Here is an 18,527-nt window from a genome sequence, read left to right on the forward strand (position 1 = left end):
TTCAGCACATTTTCTCATTCAGAAGACCCGTGTCTAGTGTTCTCTTCAAACATCGCATGCGGTTACACATAAGGGCTCAAACAGAATCCATTACTTAATGTGAGTTTCTCAGGTGCTTGCTAGATTTCTGTGTCAGTAAAGTTAAAGTGTGACATATAAATTATTTTTTATTTCATTTTACTGTAGTCCACTGTACACAATCATTCAAAGTTTTTTACAGTAAGTTTTTTAAGAGTAAGTCGCTTTTGCTTTTTTATGAAATAAAAAAATCAATAACATTGTGAAATATTATTGGTATTTAAAATATCCCTTTTCTATTGTAAAATATTAATTTATTCCTGTAATGCAAAGCTGAATTTCCAGCATTATTCCTCCAGGCTTCAGTGTCACATGATCTTTCAGAAATCATTCTGATATGCTGATTTGCTGCTCAAGAAACATTTTTTATCAAAAAGCAAAAAAAATAAAAATAAAAAAAAACACAAAACCATTCTTTTTTTAGTATTAAGTATTTTAGTATAACATTAAATAACAGCATTTATCTGAAATATAGATTTTTTGTAGCATTATAAAAGTATTTTCTCTCACTTCTGATCAATCCAATGCATCCTTTCGGCATAAAATTTGTAATTTCTGCTTTAACAAATCTTACTGACTGTAAACATCTGAATACTAGTCCATATTTTTAGTTACTGAATGTCTTAACGTTTATTTTTTAATTATTGCTCACACAAAAGTAGTATACTTAAGTATTAAAAGTTATGTAAAATAATAAATCACTGAACAATGAGGTTTACTCATAATTAAACAGTTTTATATCCCATTGATGTTTCTTTCGGAGTATTTCACGCAAACCAGCCCTTTGCTGCCATCATGTGTATTTCTGAAACAAAATCATGATTTAAGTTACATCCTCAGGAATTAAATATTTTACAATTATTTGATTTACAGTTTAAATGGAAACTAGTCAGCCTGTAAGCCACGAAAATAGATTGAATACATGATATAAATATAGTTTATTAGGAACACACACACACACACACACACACACACACACACACACACACACAAATATATATATAAATATAGTAAATTAAAATGTATGCATTTAGCAGACGCTTAAGCGAATTACAGTGCATTCAGTCTAAACATTTTTTACCTAACATGTGTTCCCTAGGACTCAAACCCACAACACACACACAAACACACATTTTTGACATCTTGTTTTAGAAAAAATTTAATTAAAAAAAAAAGTTAATTAAAAGCAATCTTGCTCAAGAAAAATAATCAACATAAAAAACTGAAAAAAAACAAAAAAAACTGTTGGACATATTGCGTCCAATGTAACTAGACAAAAGAGGCTGATGTGACTTTCTGTGAGGGGTGTATGAGCGCTCTGCGCATGCGCGCTCATCCTTCTCTCCCTCCTGACCTCCTCCCGGGTTCTGCTGCGCCGCCGCCGCCGATCAACTTCTCCCGTGAAAGCCGCTCAAAATCCTCCACACAGATCCTGGCACACACGAGGCATGGCAGGTCTCTTCGGGAAGATCCAGATCGGCATTTACGTGGAGATCAAGCGCAGTGATGGTGAGTCACACCCAGCAGCAGCTCGTTTATCAGACTGCATGAGATGCAGTTTGTTGCTGCATCATCTTTGTTTAACCCGGTAAACCCGTTTAACGCAAGACATCTGGTGCAAACGACGGGAGAGGCTCGATATAGGCCTGCGCATAAACATACAATACCCTTCCGTCCTTGGCACACCATTGTATTGCCTGTTTTTGGGATGCATGCTCCTGCTAACCGTTAGCGAATTTACGAATGCTACTATGGCAGAGGTTTGAGTCATTAAATATTAATGAGGTCGTCTTGACGTTGCTAAAATGTGAGCCAATATGTAACCAGAACGTTAATTGGTGATGTGAGGATTTCAGCCAATCAGTGAACCATACTGGGGACACGTCACGGAACGTAATGTAATATTTATAAACCAAACCTTCGCCATAGTACATTAATAAATTGGCAGTCTGTTAGCATCATCCCTGAGGAAGACGCCCAGAGACATCGCCTGCAAAACTCGTTTGTACTGCTGTATTAATTTAACTTATTCTAGTTTAGTTTGTTGTCAAATTCAAGGAATGTGCAAGTCTAAAGTTAAGCTGAATTTCATTTCTTCCGTGTATATTAGAGACAATACAAAGAATTAATTTGAAACTGTAGCACGACAGTTAGTAAGCTAATATAAATAAACCAAAAATAATACACATAATATACATGAAAGACAAGTTTTAATGCAATGCGGGTGTAATATGCAGACAGGGGGTCTGTAAGTGGAAGACTGCAAGTTTGAGACCTTATCCCGCATTTAAAGGAATAGTTCAACATAAAATGAAAATTTGCTAAAAAAAAAACAATTTACACACCCTCAGGTCATCTGAAATGTAAATGAGTTTGTTTCTTTATCTGTTCAACAATCGATCCTCTGCTGCAAATGGGTGCCGTAAAAATGAGTGCAAGCAGCTGATAAAAACATCACAATCCACTTTAGTCCATCAAGTAACACATTGTGAAAAAAAAAATCTGCAAGTTTGTAAGAAATAAATCCATCAAGATGTTTTTAACTAAAACCTTCAGTGAAAAAGTCATCTCATCTGAATCAGGAGAGAAATATGCACAGATTGAACACTGTTTGCAAGCCGAAACAGTTCTCAACAAAAATATGACCCTGGACCACAAAAACAGTCTTAAGTATACATTTTTCAAGATTGAGATTTATACATTACACGAAAGCGGAATAAATAAGCTCTTCAGTGATTTATGGTTTGTTAGAATTGGACAAAATTTGGCCGAGATAGAACTATTTGAAAATCTGGATTCTGAGGATGCATAAAGAAAAATAAAAATACTGAGAAAATCACCTTTGAAGTTGTCCAAAGGAATTCTTAGCAAAGCATATTACTAATCAAAAAATAAGTTTTGATATATTTACATTAGGAAATTTACTAAATATCTACATGGAACATGATCTTTACTTAATATCCTAATGATTTTTGGCATAAAAGAAAAATCGATAATTTTGACCCATACAATGTTTTTTTTGGCTATTGCTAAAAATACACCCCAGTGACTTAAGACTGGTTTTGTGCTCCAGGGTCACACATGTGGGTGGATTTTGATGTGAGAGGACATCAGGAGATTAACGTTTTTCACTGGAGGAAGTGTTATTATGGATTATGGACCCATTTAGCTCATTTTATATTTTTGGGCATTATTAAGTGTTTTTAGTGCTCTCATAGAGCTGCAATTGTAAACCATTGTTTTATTATTTATTTCAGGAAGAATCCACCAGGCCATGGTGACGTCACTGAACGAAGACAATGAGAGCGTGACGGTGGAGTGGATTGAAAACGGAGACACAAAAGGGAAAGAGGTGAATGTCTCATAATCATATTCAGTATGTCCTTCATAATCAACTAAAGACAAAAGCTTATATGTTTGATTCATGGTTGTTTGTCTTTGTAGATACAACACTGACGTTTCAGGATCAAGGGAGATTTATTCTAAAGCAGTTTCTGTACCTCTGTTTTAAACAGCTTCTAGGTTTATCAGCAGTCTTTAATTATTAAATGCTGTGCAATAATGCATGTATGAAATATAAAATATAAAAAAAGGTTTTATTGCTCATGTTGCTCTTTTACAGCTAAATTTCAACTTAATCTCAGATGTTTCTCCAAACAGTCCTCATGAGAAATAGAAGTATAAAATGAATATGGATTGCACCTTTGACCCTGAAAGAGTTTGATAAATCAATATGAAGAATATGAGTTCATATTCAATCTGAGCGCACTTTTTGATCTTCACAGGAGTCTCTATTTTATCTCATTGCTGTCGAGGAGAAACAGCTGAGATGCTGAGATCTCCTTTTGTGTCCTGTGGGATGATTATTTTTAGCAGCTTTTACAACTGTGGAAAATCCTGTGCGCTCGTGTGCCGTGAGTAGAAGTGCTTTTAAACCTGCCAGCCTGATGCTCGTGCTCTCATTCTCCATGAACAGATCGATCTGGAGAGCGTATTTGCGCTAAATCCAGACATTGCACCTGAAGAGGAAATCCCACGAAGTCCTGAGACCCCTCCGCCGTCCGTGTCCAGTGCCAACAAAATCAACAAGATCCCTCAAAACAAGGTCTGTGTCCGTATTTCTACACCTTTATTGTTGTAACCAAGAGGAGGAATGAGCACAGCAGCATACAGACAGACGATTGTAGCACACTCAATATTGTTTTTATAACTTATAAGATGGATTTCTAGACAGGAGTCATAAACTAAACTGTTTCCAGCTTTTATGGTGAAATCAATACTGGCTGGGTCATTACTAGTCGTAAACATAAGAAAACACGAAAATACCTTGCGTTATGGCATCCTACATTACCCATAAGTCCTTGCATGTGTGCGTGCACGTATGTGTGTGTGTGTAATAGGGATGAAACAATTTACTCAACTCACGGTTCGATTCGATTCACAATTTTAATTTCTTGTTTCAATTCGATTCACGATTTTTTTATTTTTACAAATTAAGATTTAAGACGAATTATAAATTAGATTTTACTATGCTTGGACAAAATGTACATTTCTTTGTGAAATTGAAATATACTAATATATCACTTACTGTATATCGTGTATTATTGCTCTTTTGTTGGTTTTGATGGCTTCTGTTGTCCTCATTTGTAAGTCGATAAAATTTAAATATAATGTAAATAACAAAATCAAATTGAAATTTTAAAACAAGGCCCAAATCAAATAAGTAATCTCATTATATAAACAAAATAAGGCCTTGTCTGTACTCTTTCCATTTAAAATTAGAAGCAACCACTTCATTTTGTGCATCATGATCCTAACAAAGATGCTGTATACATGCAACAAGAGCAGTTTTTAATTTAAATTAGATTGTATATATATATATTTTTTTTTGAAGCAAAAACAGAATGGTTTGACTCCAGTTTTGTGAAACTATGCATAAAAAATATCTGCATGACACAGCAGACGAGATGCAGATTCACTCTCTGCCAGCAGGTGGCGTTTAAAGAGTTTCCTTGGTTACCGCTGTAAACAAAGCAGCCCTGAATTTATGAATTTTAAAATGCATTATACAGAGACTAGATGAAAAGAAAAATTACCATCTAAACTTTTCTAAAAACAGAAAGTTGACCATGTAGACATGCATTCATTTAAACTCCTACCCCTAATTGAATCGTGATTTGTTTAGCATCTCAACCAATTTGAATCGATTTTCAACCAGCTCACAGTTTATCGTTACATCTCTAGCGTGTATCTATCTTTCTATAAAAATAATACAAAATATAAATGAGTTGCACTACTTAATTATAATAGTTGAATTATTTTTTTTCATTTAATGCATTGTATTGGTAAATAATGCAACCATGGTAAATTACTGTATACTTGTAGCAACTAGTAGGTGGTAATTTTGGCATAAATTCACTGTGAATGTTTTTATTATGTAGATGTAAATTGTAGCTAAATTAAAAGATGGTGCAAACTGGTAATATGAAACCTGTTTATTTTCTTGGATTCATAATTTCTAGAATCGTCGAACAGTAGCGCCCCCGAAAAATGAAACCCCTGCAAAGGATAATCGAGGTATGATGTCATGCAAAAAAAATGAATGACCCATATAAGTCCTATAGTCATTTCAGTTTGCTAAGAGTTTTAAAATATTTTTATCTGAACGCTTGAAATTATTTATGTATGATAACAGTTATTAATCTTTTGAATTAGCTTTTGTATTTAAATTTCACTTGAACTTGTTTTTTTTTTTTTTTTGTATATTTCTATTTAACTTTATTTTTCTTTAGTTTTAGTAATTTTAGTACTTAAGTTTATTTTATTTCAGTTAGTTGCCAAGACAACATTTCTAATTTTGGTTCAGTTTTTCTCCTACTATTTATATTTTATTTCAGCCTTTTCAATTAATGAAAACATTTTCATGGACAAAGATACAAATTGCCTTTAAGTTTTTTCTTAAGGGCTTAAGTGGTTGATAGAGTAATAATATAATAAAGGAAAAGCATGAACAAACACACACTTTCCTCCTTCAATACTGTTTAAATCATCCCAGGATGCACTACATGAAATTTTCATTTGTGTCAAATTTTGAACAACATTCCTGTTTTTCCATTTTCGGGTTATTTCAGAATTTTGATAACTTGCTATTATTTTAACATAACAGACCATAAGCTTGCCTGTTCACATGTTTGTATGAAGCTGTAGCATTTGACCTGTCTGTGTTTTTATGGTCCGTGATGTGATGTCCATTATTCAGTCACTGTAGGTACGACTCGAGCGCGGCCGAGCCAACAGACCGAAGTGCCTCCATCAGCACCCGTCCCACCTCCACCCATCCAACACCAGACCCTGCAGCAGCAGCAGAACGGTACCACACCTCACTAGCGCATGCGATACCATTCGAAAGTTCGGAGTTTCCACAGAAATAAGTGTTTTCAGCATTGCTAATAATCAGAAATGTTTGGTGAGCAGAAAATCAGTATATTAGAATGATTTCTGAAGGTCATGTGACACTGAAGACTGGAGGAATGATGCTGGAAATTCAGCTTTGCATCACATTACATTTAACAATATAATAAATTAGAAAAGTTATTTTAAATTTTAAATATATTTTACAATATTACTGTTTTCACATGCATTTTTGATCGAATAAATAGTATTAGCTTTTAATATATAATCGTACTGACCCCAAACCTTTGAACAGTTGTGTAATTATTGACACACAGCATGTGTGTGTGTGTGTTGTAATGATGTTGAGTGTGTGAGATCTGAAGAGGAGAGCCTGAAGGGCTCTCAGTGCATCACACAGCGGCCTCTGTCACATCAGAACAAAAGCAGCATTTAGAGTTGTTTTCCAGAGATGAGCCCTCATGTTGCCATTGTTAAACACCTACTAATTCACACTGAATTGTGTAACACAAAATGCCTGTTACGGTGAGGGAATCGGGTTTAACTGATCAGTATTATTAATGAGTGTTTGTAAAATATTGAGTCTGTATTCCAGTGTTAGAGTTTTGTGTGCGTGTCTGCAGCTCGCAGGAAGTCCAACTGTGTGAAGGAAGTGGAGAAACTTCAAGAGAAGCGGGAAAAGAGACGATTACAGCAGCAGGAGCTGAGAGAGAAAAGAGCACAGGTGACAGAAAGCACTGGAAGACTAGTGTACTCACTACAGTGAAACATTTAGTGTTGCTCAAAGGGATGGTACACCCCAAAATGGAAATTTGATGTGTATCTGCTTACCCCCAGAGCATCCAAGATGTAGGTGACTTTGTTTCGTCAGTAGAACACAAATGAAGATTTTTAAAACAAACCGTTGCCCATCTTTCAGACTTATAATGAAAGTGGATGGGAATGACGGCTTTGAGAGTAAAAAAAAAAAAAAAACCTACACAAACAAAACCAAATAAAACCCTGCGGCTCGTGATGATACATTGATGTGTAAAGACACAAAACGATCGGTCTGTGCACGAAACTGAACAGTATTTATATTGTTTTTTTTACCTCTGATTTTCCCCGCAATGTCTGAACTGTCCTGAGTGCATTCACGTCTTCTTCAGCCGGCGTGATGCCTCTTCTTCTTGCTTTTTGGCGGATTGCAGACTTATAAGTGTATTCCTGACACCTATCTCTCAGATGGACCATTGACACTTTATCTACAATCTCAATTAGAAATGTCAATGGTCCATTTGAGAGATAGGTGGTGATAATACACTAATTAAAAAACAATATAAATACTGTTTAGTGTCTTGCACAGACCGATCGTTTTGTGTCTTTACACATCAATGTGTCGCCATGATCCCCAGGGTTTAATTTGGTTTTGTTTGTGTACCATATTTTCCGGACTATAAGTCACACTTTTTTTCATAGTTTGGCTGGTCCTGCGACTTATAGTCAGGTGCAACTTATTTATCAAAATTAATTTGACAGGAAGTGAGAGACATGAACCAAGAGAAAACATTACCGTCTAAAGCCACCAGAGGGCGCTCTATGCTGCTCAGTTCTCCTGTAGTCTACACTGAGAACAAAGAGCGCCCTCTTGCGGCTGGAGACGGTAATGTTTTCTCTTGGTTCTTGATTCTAAATAAATGCGACTTATAGTCCAGTGTGACTTATATATGTTTTTTTCCTCGTCATGACGTATTTTTGGACTGATGCTACTTATACTCAGGTGCGACTTATAGTCCGAAAAATACGGTATGTTTTTTTTTTTTTACTCTCAAAGCCGTGATTGCCATTCACATCCATTATAAGACTAACAGACTGCAACGGTTTGAGTTAAAAATCTTTGTTTGTGTTCTACTGAAAAAAGTCGCCGACATCTTGGATGCTCTGAGGGTAAGCAGATAAACATCAAATTTAATTTTTTTTGGGTGAACATGGGGATTTGAATTTTTTCACTCACCGGCCAATTTGGCTAGTCCTATAACTTTTTCTAATAGCAATTAGGCTGTAGTTAAAAAAAACATAATCACTCACAAGTTCAGTATTAGCACTAAATCTGCGCAATTTGGACTTGCCCAAAAATTGAGTGAACATAATTTACGAAAAGTAACTTAGTAGGGTGTTAATTTCAAATGCTGCTTACAATATTAACTGAGGGGTTTTTTTTTTTATTACACAGGAGGTCGATACCACCACCCCTAATTATGAAATCATGTGCATGATTCGAGACTTTAGAGCGAGCTTGGACTACAGACCACTGACCACTCAAGATCTGGTGAAGAACTGCATCAGCACCATCATGTGCTCCCACAGTTATTTCACTTCCATGTGATGCATTGGCTGTGCTGCATGTTATTATAGTAGATATGTCTTAATAATGTGTATATGTTCTCAGATCGAGGACCACAGGATATGTGTGTGTGTTCGGACGCGGCCACTGAACAAGAAAGGTAAGGATGAAATCTTGTGATTCTGTGTTGTCAGTGTGTTGGTGTTGTTTGTGAAGCAGTGTATCTTGTGTGTCGACTCAGAGCTGACCACGAAGGATCTGGACGTCATCACCATCCCCAGTAAAGACGTGGTCATGGTCCACGAGCCCAAGCAGAAAGTGGATTTAACCAGATACCTGGAGAACCAGACGTTCCGCTTCGATTACGCTTTCGATGACACCTCGACAAACGAAATGGTGTACAGGTCAGTTATTTGACTGAGAAATAGTGAAAAAAAAAAAACCAGTTCAATCTCAAGCTGTAACAAATAAATACATAATTTTATAAAAGTAAGAAAAAAAATTATATATACATACAATTTGTGGAGTCTTACACTATGCAAAGTATCAAATGGAAAAATGTATAATTTTTTTTCTAGAAAAGTTTATTAATATATTTACATATAAAATTATTTCAGTTTCACACTGTACAAAGTCACGTGTATGTAAATATCTATTTTTATAGAAATAAAAAATATATAAATGTTATTTGTTCAGACTCAAGCTATGCAAACAACAAATTTACAAATATAGATATATATAAATTTATAAATTAAATTTTTTTGTTAAATGTTACAATATAACAAATCAGTCTCACACTGTAAAAAGTAACGGATATAAAAAATGAAAATATTAATGTTTAAATATAATTTGTTCGATTTTGCAGTGTAAAAAGTAACAAAAATAAAAAAAATATAAAAACAAATAAATAGAAAGTATGCACTAAACTAATTTACACAAAAGAAAATCATATTTGTGTTTTAATCTGTTAATGTTGTTTTCTCTGCCTATGTGGTGTAGATAACATCAGCAGTCAAGATCATTTATTTTAGAGACAAGAGAATGTAATGTCATTCTGCGGAATTATTATTTTTTTAATTATGCAAAAACTTTTCATTAAAATAAAATGCACTTATGAATAATAAGATTTCTAGACTTCATATAAAGTGATGTCTCTGGGTGTGATGTGTTTGAGGTTCACCGCTCGGCCGCTGGTGGAGACTATATTTGAGAGAGGAATGGCCACTTGTTTCGCTTACGGTCAGACGGGCAGCGGGAAGACTCATGTAAGCTGATGACATCACATTACTGGAACAGATCTTTCCAGAGGATCATTTATTTCTCATAATCAGTTTCCCTCCATTCCAGACCATGGGAGGAGATTTTTCGGGGAAGAACCAGGATTGCTCCAAAGGGATCTACGCTCTCGCTGGTGTGTGTCTGACCTGCTGTTTTTCTGTTCACATTCTGACTGATCATTTTCCTAAACGTGACTGTGCTCTTCTTTCAGCACGGGATGTTTTTCTCATGTTAAAAAAACCAAACTACAAGAAGTTGGATCTTCAGGTGTACGCCACGTTCTTTGAAATCTACAGCGGGAAGGCAAGTTCTGTGGTTCACGTTAATAATTAACATAATAAATGAGTTAATGACAAATATAATGAATTATTCATTATATAAAAAAAAGAATAGAGGTGTTGTTGTAGTATTATTTATGTAATATTATAGCATTTTAATGATATTTGAATACACTTTTATTTATTTTCAGTGTTTTGTGATTTGACATTTTTATTAGTTAAATATTTTATATTTGTATTAAAAACTATTAGTTATATAGTTTATATTTCTATTTTATTTCAGCTTTTATTTATTATTTTTATTCTTGTACTTAAAATGGATTTTTTGTATAATTTTATCTTTATTTTAGTTGTTATCTTTTTCTTCGAAATCTACAAGGTAAAGCAAGTTCTAACAAGTTCAGCAGTTAATTATTTTAATTTGTTTTGAAATTTGAAAAAAGTATTGTTGTTATTATTATAAAACAAAGCAGTGTTATTTTAGGATAATACTAGTCTTCATTTTAATTTGAGCAAATTTTATGTTGCTTTTGTCATTTTAATATTTCTATTTAGCTTCAGTTTTTATTGAATTTGTTTTCAGTAATTGTAGTACTTCAACTTAAGTCAGTTAGATCTTCAGGAGAAGGTTTTTAACATGAACCGCGGGAGGCAAGTTTCCTAGTTCACATGAATTATTAATTTGTTCTCAAAGTGCATTAAGTCAGATCTGAGTGGTCCGTTGCAGGTGTTTGATCTTCTGAACAGGAAGGCGAAGCTGCGTGTGCTTGAAGACGGGAAGCAGCAGGTTCAGGTGGTCGGGCTGCAGGAGCGAGAGGTCAAATGCACCGAGGACGTGCTCAAACTCATCGAGATGGGCAACAGCTGCAGGTAGGACTGGTCAGAAGAAATACAATTCAAACACACACACACACACACATGAACAGTCAAAGGTTTTTGAACGGTAATCTATATCGGTAATGTATATATCGTTGGAAAGGAGGTCTAAGACTCCCAAATATATAGTTTATCAATGTTTTTTGTTAAAAATTATGTAGGAAAAGTAATAGATTAATTTATGACAAGAGTGCACCCTCAAAAATCTACATTATAACAGGAATTTTGACCTTTGTTAAAAAAACAAGACGACTTTGTTGCCTTTTTCTCTATCACATTTTAGAAATCATCAGAAATTATATATCAACTGAAAACTTAAAATCTCAAAATTCATCATTTAAAACCCATTTTAAAATCAGAAATTGCATTACCATGTAAACGGTACATCAATATCATGTTACAAAATGTTTTCATTCATGAATAATAAAAATTTAAGTTTGGATCGTGCACTACAAAGTCAATGTTCAAAAATATGAGTGACAGTTACGGGGTTAAGACTGCTTTTGTGCTCCAGGGTCACACACACCCTGAACCTAATCCACCCTTTATATATAAAGAGAGAGAGAGAAACACACACACATTTATATAAAGAATTTCAATTCTTTTTTTTATTTATATGAATAATTTTTAAAAATCTAGTTTTTTATGATTGTAATTATTCTAAAATAGTTCTTAATCCGTTTCCGACAGTCACAGTATGGTTTTTGTTTGTGCTTCTCCTCAGGACGTCTGGACAGACCTCGGCTAACGCTCACTCGTCCCGCAGTCACGCCGTGTTTCAGATTATCATCCGCAGGAGGGGCAAAATGCACGGAAAATTCTCTCTCATCGACCTGGCGGGGAACGAGCGAGGGGCGGACACGTCGAGCGCAGACCGACAGACGCGTCTCGAGGGCGCCGAGATCAACAAAAGTCTGCTGGCGCTGAAGGTTTGTGCTCCACATCGTCTGTCACACACGGCTCCAGAAGCATGTGATTTCCTCTTGTTTAGATGAATGGAGAAACTGTATGATCATGTTAGGATCTGGGTCCATTCATGTCTGTGTGACAGGAGTGCATCAGGGCTTTGGGTCGAAACAAACCACACACCCCGTTTCGAGCCAGTAAACTCACGCAGGTCTTGAGAGATTCCTTCATCGGAGAAAACTCTAGAACATGTATGGTAAGAACACCGGGGTGATATTCACATATTCAGTTTCAACGCAGTGATATTTGTGTATTTGTGAGTGATTTTGATCTTTTGTGAATAGATCGCTACAATCTCTCCTGGAATGGCATCATGTGAAAACACATTAAACACTCTGAGATACGCTAACAGGTACAGATGTGAGCCCAGCACACGCGCCAGCTGCTGTATACACTGCATCCACATATTTGCTGAATCTCATCTTTTAGTAACCAGACAGTCACATTCAGTCAGATCTGGGGGCTGTAATTAATGGAAAAAAATATATATATATTAATCATATACACTATTTTTTTTTACAAGAATATAAAAATAGAATTTTTTTTAATTGGTTTTAAGAATTATATGTAAAAAAATAAAATATATTTACAGAATATTTTTATATATTAAGTAAATGTAATATTTTATTACTATGCACATTTATTTAGGCACATGTATTTAGGCACATTTATACAGATTTTTAAATGTGTTATTTAAAACATTAATACAATTCTGAAACTATGTAGAATCCTTTATCTAACTTTGTATTAATACACTATATTTAAAATTATGCACATTTTACACAAGAATTTAAAAACAATTAATGAGTTTAAATAATTGCATGCAAGTAAAATATAGCAATAAATAAATTAGTGCTGTCAAACGATTAATTGCATCCAAAATAAAAGTTTTTTTTTTTTACTTAATATATGTAAATGTGCTGTGTATATTTATTATGTATATATAAATACACATACATGCATGTACATATTTCAGAAAAATATTTTGTTATTTTTATATTTATTTATAATATAGATTATATGAATATAAATATAGACATGTAAATACAGCATTTATTTAGAAAATATTTATGTGTGTGTGTGTGTGTATATATATATATATATATATATATATATATATATATACACACACACACACACACACACACACACATATATATATATATATATACACACACACACACACACACACACACATCACATACATGGATATATTATGCAAGCAAAGCAATTCTTTTGGATGCAATTAAACAGCACTAAAATAAAAACATTTATTATTTATATATTATTTATTAAAATATATCTATACATAATTGTGGCCAAAATTGTTAGAACACTTGACAGATCTGAAAATATTGGCCTTTTTTGCCTCCAGAACATGATTTGATCCATAATGTTCATGAAACTTCAGTCGCAGGCAGTTCTGCCAATAGTTTGTTTTATGGTTATTGTAATGGCCAGTTCAGCAAAAACAACTGAAACCTCTTTAAATATGTGTTCTAACAATTTTGGCCACCACTGTAGTTATAACCATACCTTCTATAAATAAATATAATTTTTTATTTTATATTTTTGTATGAATATGAATATATTTATTTTCATAGTATTTAAATTGTAAAAATTTAAATGTTTTTTATAACCAAATATATTGTACCTTTATATATTTATATAGACTTTTTATATCTTTATAGTTATGTGCATTTAAAAAAATAGAATGTGATATGTGTATCACATTATATATATATATATATACACACACACACACACACACACACATTATTTATTATACACATACACATTAATTTATAAAAAAATGATATTGATAATAATTTAAATATGACATTTATATGTATCATTTAAATTTTGTGTGTGAAGTATAGAATGATTAACCAGTGGCTGTCACTGCTCGAGTGTGTTTTCCAAAGATTAGGAATCTTCCTGTAACGGCTGAATGTTAGGGTTAGGATGTCTTCTGTGTCTTTAGAGTGAAGGAGTTTGGGATCAGTCCCTCTGACATCCCCTTCTCTCAGGGGGGCGGCGGGCGCTCCGAACTCTCTCCCACCTATGAGTACGATGACTTTGCTTCCTCACCCAGCAGGTCTCATCCTTTTCCAGTTTCAAGCCTGTCTCACTTCAGACAGAGCCTCCATACGAGTCCTGTGTTTCTTCTGTTACGCCTCATGTGCCTCTTGTTTTTTGAGTCCATTTGTCCCATTTCAGGCATGTTTCTGTTTTGTGTTGCCATGTTGGATTGTGTTTGCTTGTGCCTCAGAGAGTGGCTGCATGCTGCATGAACATGTTTATGGAACATTAACCATTTCTGTTGGTTTATCATGCTTTCATATGCTGACTGTGGTGAATTATCATGCATTCTAGGTTTATGGACATGTTTATAAATGTACACTATTTACTTATTAAGATCCCTTATACAACTATTTATAATCATATTTATGCACTTTATATTTTATAATTGACAGTTTATATGCATCATTTTGTAACAAGAATTACAAAAATATAAATACATGAGTTTTAATAATTGCATGCATGTATAAAATGTGTTTGTGTGTGTTTACATGCGTGCATACATTCTACAATTTATTTATATATATTTTTAAAACTTCTTTAAACTAATAAAAGTTGTAATCAAATATATTGCATCTTATATAGACTATTGTAAGACTAGAATAGAATAAGTGTAAATACAGTATGCTTAAATTCTATTTTATGTTAAACTACATTAATAATTTGTAACACTTTTAATCAGATATTGATACATTTTTTGAAAAGTATTAATGTAGTTTAAACAGTATGTTATGTATGATATATATTTTTATTAATATAGTATATAAAGAGTTTGTAATATGCTAAAAATAAGAAATATTTACATATGACTTTCGTATATTTATCATGTATATTTTGTGTGTACATTTGAGGCATGTTTCTGTTTTGCGTGTTGGTTTGTGTTTGCTTGCTGCATGAACATGTTTATCTAACATTACACATTTCTGTTGGTTTATTGGTTTATCATAAATGCTGTTGCATGTGGAGTGTGGTGAACTGTGTCGTGTGTCTGTGAGCGCAGGGTGAAGGAGCTGAGCGTCGACCCCAGTGTGGTGATGGAGGGACACTCGCTCAGTCAGCTGGACGTCCTGGAGGCGCAGTGGGGAGTGGGCAGCTCTCCTCAGAGAGACGATCTCAAGCTGCTCTGTGAACAAAACGTAAGCCATTTATCCTCCCAGCTCAGCTTGTTCGGGCCGCTATGAAAACCTGACACTGTGTTGATGTTGTGCACAGGAAGAGGAAGTGTCCCCGCAGCTCTTTACCTTCCATGAGGTGGTGTCTCAGCTGGTGGAGATGGAGGAGCAGGTTCTGGAGGACCACCGCGCCGTGTTTCAGGTGTGTGCTGTTAACCACAGAGGAGAAACTCTCAGCCCTTTCACCTGTCCTTCAAATAAGCTCGACTTGCTTTAGAAGTAAAACCACGAAGATATATAACAGAACTATTATATCTGAGGGTGCAAAAAAATCTAAATATTAACAAAATCATCTATTAAAGTTGTCCAAATGAATTCTTAGCAATGCATATTACTAATAAAAAGTTTTTATATATTTACAGTTGGAAATGTACAAAATATATTGATGGGACATGATCTTTATTTAATATCCTAATGATTTTTGGCATAAAAGAAAAATCTATAATTTTGACCCATTCAGTGTATTCTTGGCTGTTATTACAAATATACCCAGAGACTTAAGCCTGGTTTTGTGCTCCAGGGACACATTTCTGAATATACAAGGAAGTTGTCAAGTCAATGCTTGTGGAAGAAGTCTCTTCTACTCATCAAAGCTGCATTTATTTGATCAGAAAAACAGTAAATAGTCATATTTGTAAATGTTATTTCAATTTAAATAATGGTTTTCTCTTTGACAGTAGTTTAAAATCTTATGTAGATTTTCACAGCATCATTCCTCCAGATTTCAGTGTCACATGATCCTTCAGAAATCATTTTAATATGCTGATTTACTGCTAAAGATTTCTGAAAAATTTTCAGAATGCATTGAATAGAAAGTTCAAAAGAGCAGCATTTGAAATAGAATTATATTAACATAAATGTCTTTACTGTCACTTTCAATCAGTTGAATGTCCTTTCTTTTCTTAAAAAAAAAAATGTAGTATTTATGTAGTACTGTAAAGGTAGTATTTTTGTGCTTAAAAAAAATCCTTTAAAAAATGTAATTAAAAATAGTTATATTTTTTATTTGATATAAAAATAATATAGATTCTAAAGTATTACTTAGGTACACGTTCATTCATTTCTTTTCAAGTTCTTTATGTAAACCATATTTGTAAAAATCTCAAATTATATTCTACCTATATGCATTTATAGAGTTGTATAACTGTAAACAGTATATATTGTTGGTATGCATATCTATGTGTTAACAATTACTTAAATTAAAAAAAAATAATTTATAAGCCATTTTATCAATCATTATTTGCTTTGTAACATTAAAATAAGGAAACGTTCCTCAGTGCATACACAGAGGCTAGACCTTTGGACTGCTCTGTTTATCTTGATTGTCCTCAGTTCTAAAGCTGTTTTGAATGAGTTTGGTATGAGCTGGGTGTTGATGTTGTGTCTGGTGCTTTAGGAGTCCATACGCTGGCTGGAGGACGAGAAGGTTCTTCTGGAGATGACGGAGGAAGTTGATTATGATGTGGAGTGTTTTGCCACTCAGCTTGAACAAATCCTGGATCAGAAGATCGATGTGTTAACAGAGCTGAGAGGTCAGTGTGCTAGAAGAAACTAACCAAGAAGATTTCACACTTCCTAATGTGATGCACATTAATTAGAGAAGACCAAAATAAATAGAAATTAAGTTTCTTTTTAGATAATTTTTTTTTTTATAAATTATTTTTCTCAAAATAAATAAATACTGTAGTGTAAATTAATTTTTTTATGAAGTGATGTTGTTTATTATAATACTACATTATTTTTTACAAAGATTTAACATTTTAAATTGTCAATTTTATATAAAAATCTAATAAATAATGTCATAATACAAAAATGACCGTTTTATATAATTTATATGCATAGATTTTTTATATTACATAAAAAATATACTAAAAATTATATAATACAAATTTATTATAATTTTAATATGTAAATTAACATTATATAAATATTAAGATTCTTTTTTATTTCTAAAATTCTAAAATAATTTGCCATAATACATTATTGTATAATATATTTGTACATTATTTATACTAAATTTAAAATAGTCTATTTGATTAAAAATAGTAAGTAATGTCATCATCCAAAACTAGTGGTTTTAAAATAACTTTGTATAAATGAGTTAATTAATTTTCACAAATTGTAATATGTAATAAATAGAATGTTTATATTCCCAAATTTATAGAATATGAAATGTTTAAATTAGTAATATAATAAATTGTTTATAAAATTACTTATTATTTGTATAAAATGTAATTGATTACAATTACATTTCTGTGCTCTTTTTTTTTAATTGATATTTTTCATAAGAATTTAATAGTGGAATACAATAGGTTTATATAGAGTCTAGTAATAATAGATCTATTTTTTTATTCATTTTAATTGTGTATATATAATGAATTGTAGCATTGCCATTGGTTATATTATTTATAAATAATACAAATTATGGTCATTCAAATTCTTTGATCAAAATATTTATAATTTGTTAAATTCTACAAATTATTTAGAATCAATTGAGTCAAGTATCTATTTACATAAAATGTTTTTGTTTAATAGAAAAATATGAATGGACTTTATTTTGTTTTTATTTTAAGACTTCTGATTTGGGGCTAATATATAATCTGCACACTTCATAGAGCGTTTGACTTATTTTATGTTTTGTCTCTTATGAAGTTGTTTTCCTTCACGTCAAATCAAATGCATTGACACTCAGTGAATTGTGTTTGGTTTCAGATAAAGTGAAGTCTTTCCGCTCGGCTCTTCAGGAAGAGGAACAGGCCAGTAAGCAGATCAACCCTAAACGCCCACGAGCCCTGTAGCCACAATCCCATCAGCCCTCATCTCATCAGTGTATCCACATGTGTAACCTGGTCGTGATGTGACGCTTTCTTTCATCAGACAAAAGCACATTTGAACTGTATAGATGATTTGAGTTCTTACTAAACTGAATGATGATAGAGAGGGCACACAGTGAGCTAATGCATGAACAAACCAGCTCTGCATCATCTGACTGGACCGTGTGTGTGTGTGTGTGTGTGTGTCTGTCCTGTAAATATGTCATTGACTCATTTATGCTTTTCAGAT

The 18,527-nt window shown here is 33.2% G+C and overlaps 1 protein-coding gene across 3 annotated transcripts in view; it reads left to right on the forward strand.

Moving 5' to 3' along the window:
- Window positions 1-1,355: 1,355 nt before the first annotated feature.
- LOC113110197 (kinesin-like protein KIF2A) overlaps window positions 1,356-18,527 on the forward strand; it is a 17,373-nt gene continuing 201 nt past the window's right edge. The window contains exons 1-21 of one of the 3 annotated variants that reach the window (XM_026274249.1): window positions 1,356-1,587; window positions 3,336-3,430; window positions 4,055-4,183; window positions 5,601-5,655; window positions 6,338-6,448; window positions 7,113-7,213; window positions 8,702-8,797; window positions 8,918-8,972; window positions 9,054-9,216; window positions 9,987-10,077; window positions 10,160-10,223; window positions 10,302-10,393; window positions 11,096-11,238; window positions 11,969-12,173; window positions 12,296-12,406; window positions 12,495-12,562; window positions 14,195-14,308; window positions 15,293-15,428; window positions 15,505-15,606; window positions 16,861-16,996; window positions 18,177-18,527. The exon at window positions 18,177-18,527 is cut by the window's right edge and continues 201 nt beyond it. In XM_026274249.1, coding sequence (XP_026130034.1) covers window positions 1,527-1,587; window positions 3,336-3,430; window positions 4,055-4,183; window positions 5,601-5,655; window positions 6,338-6,448; window positions 7,113-7,213; window positions 8,702-8,797; window positions 8,918-8,972; window positions 9,054-9,216; window positions 9,987-10,077; window positions 10,160-10,223; window positions 10,302-10,393; window positions 11,096-11,238; window positions 11,969-12,173; window positions 12,296-12,406; window positions 12,495-12,562; window positions 14,195-14,308; window positions 15,293-15,428; window positions 15,505-15,606; window positions 16,861-16,996; window positions 18,177-18,262 — 2,214 coding nt within the window. In that variant the 5' untranslated portion in view covers window positions 1,356-1,526 and the 3' untranslated portion in view covers window positions 18,263-18,527. Of the gene's footprint in view, window positions 1,588-2,045; window positions 2,080-3,335; window positions 3,431-4,054; window positions 4,184-5,600; window positions 5,656-6,337; window positions 6,449-7,112; window positions 7,214-8,701; window positions 8,798-8,917; window positions 8,973-9,053; window positions 9,217-9,986; window positions 10,078-10,159; window positions 10,224-10,301; window positions 10,394-11,095; window positions 11,239-11,968; window positions 12,174-12,295; window positions 12,407-12,494; window positions 12,563-14,194; window positions 14,309-15,292; window positions 15,429-15,504; window positions 15,607-16,860; window positions 16,997-18,176 lie in introns of those variants that run through there. The other 2 variants (XM_026274250.1, XM_026274251.1) reach the window with 2 other exon arrangements.

Source organism: Carassius auratus, chromosome 10 (assembly GCF_003368295.1).
Source record: "Carassius auratus strain Wakin chromosome 10, ASM336829v1, whole genome shotgun sequence".
Classification (NCBI taxonomy): domain Eukaryota; kingdom Metazoa; phylum Chordata; class Actinopteri; order Cypriniformes; family Cyprinidae; genus Carassius; species Carassius auratus.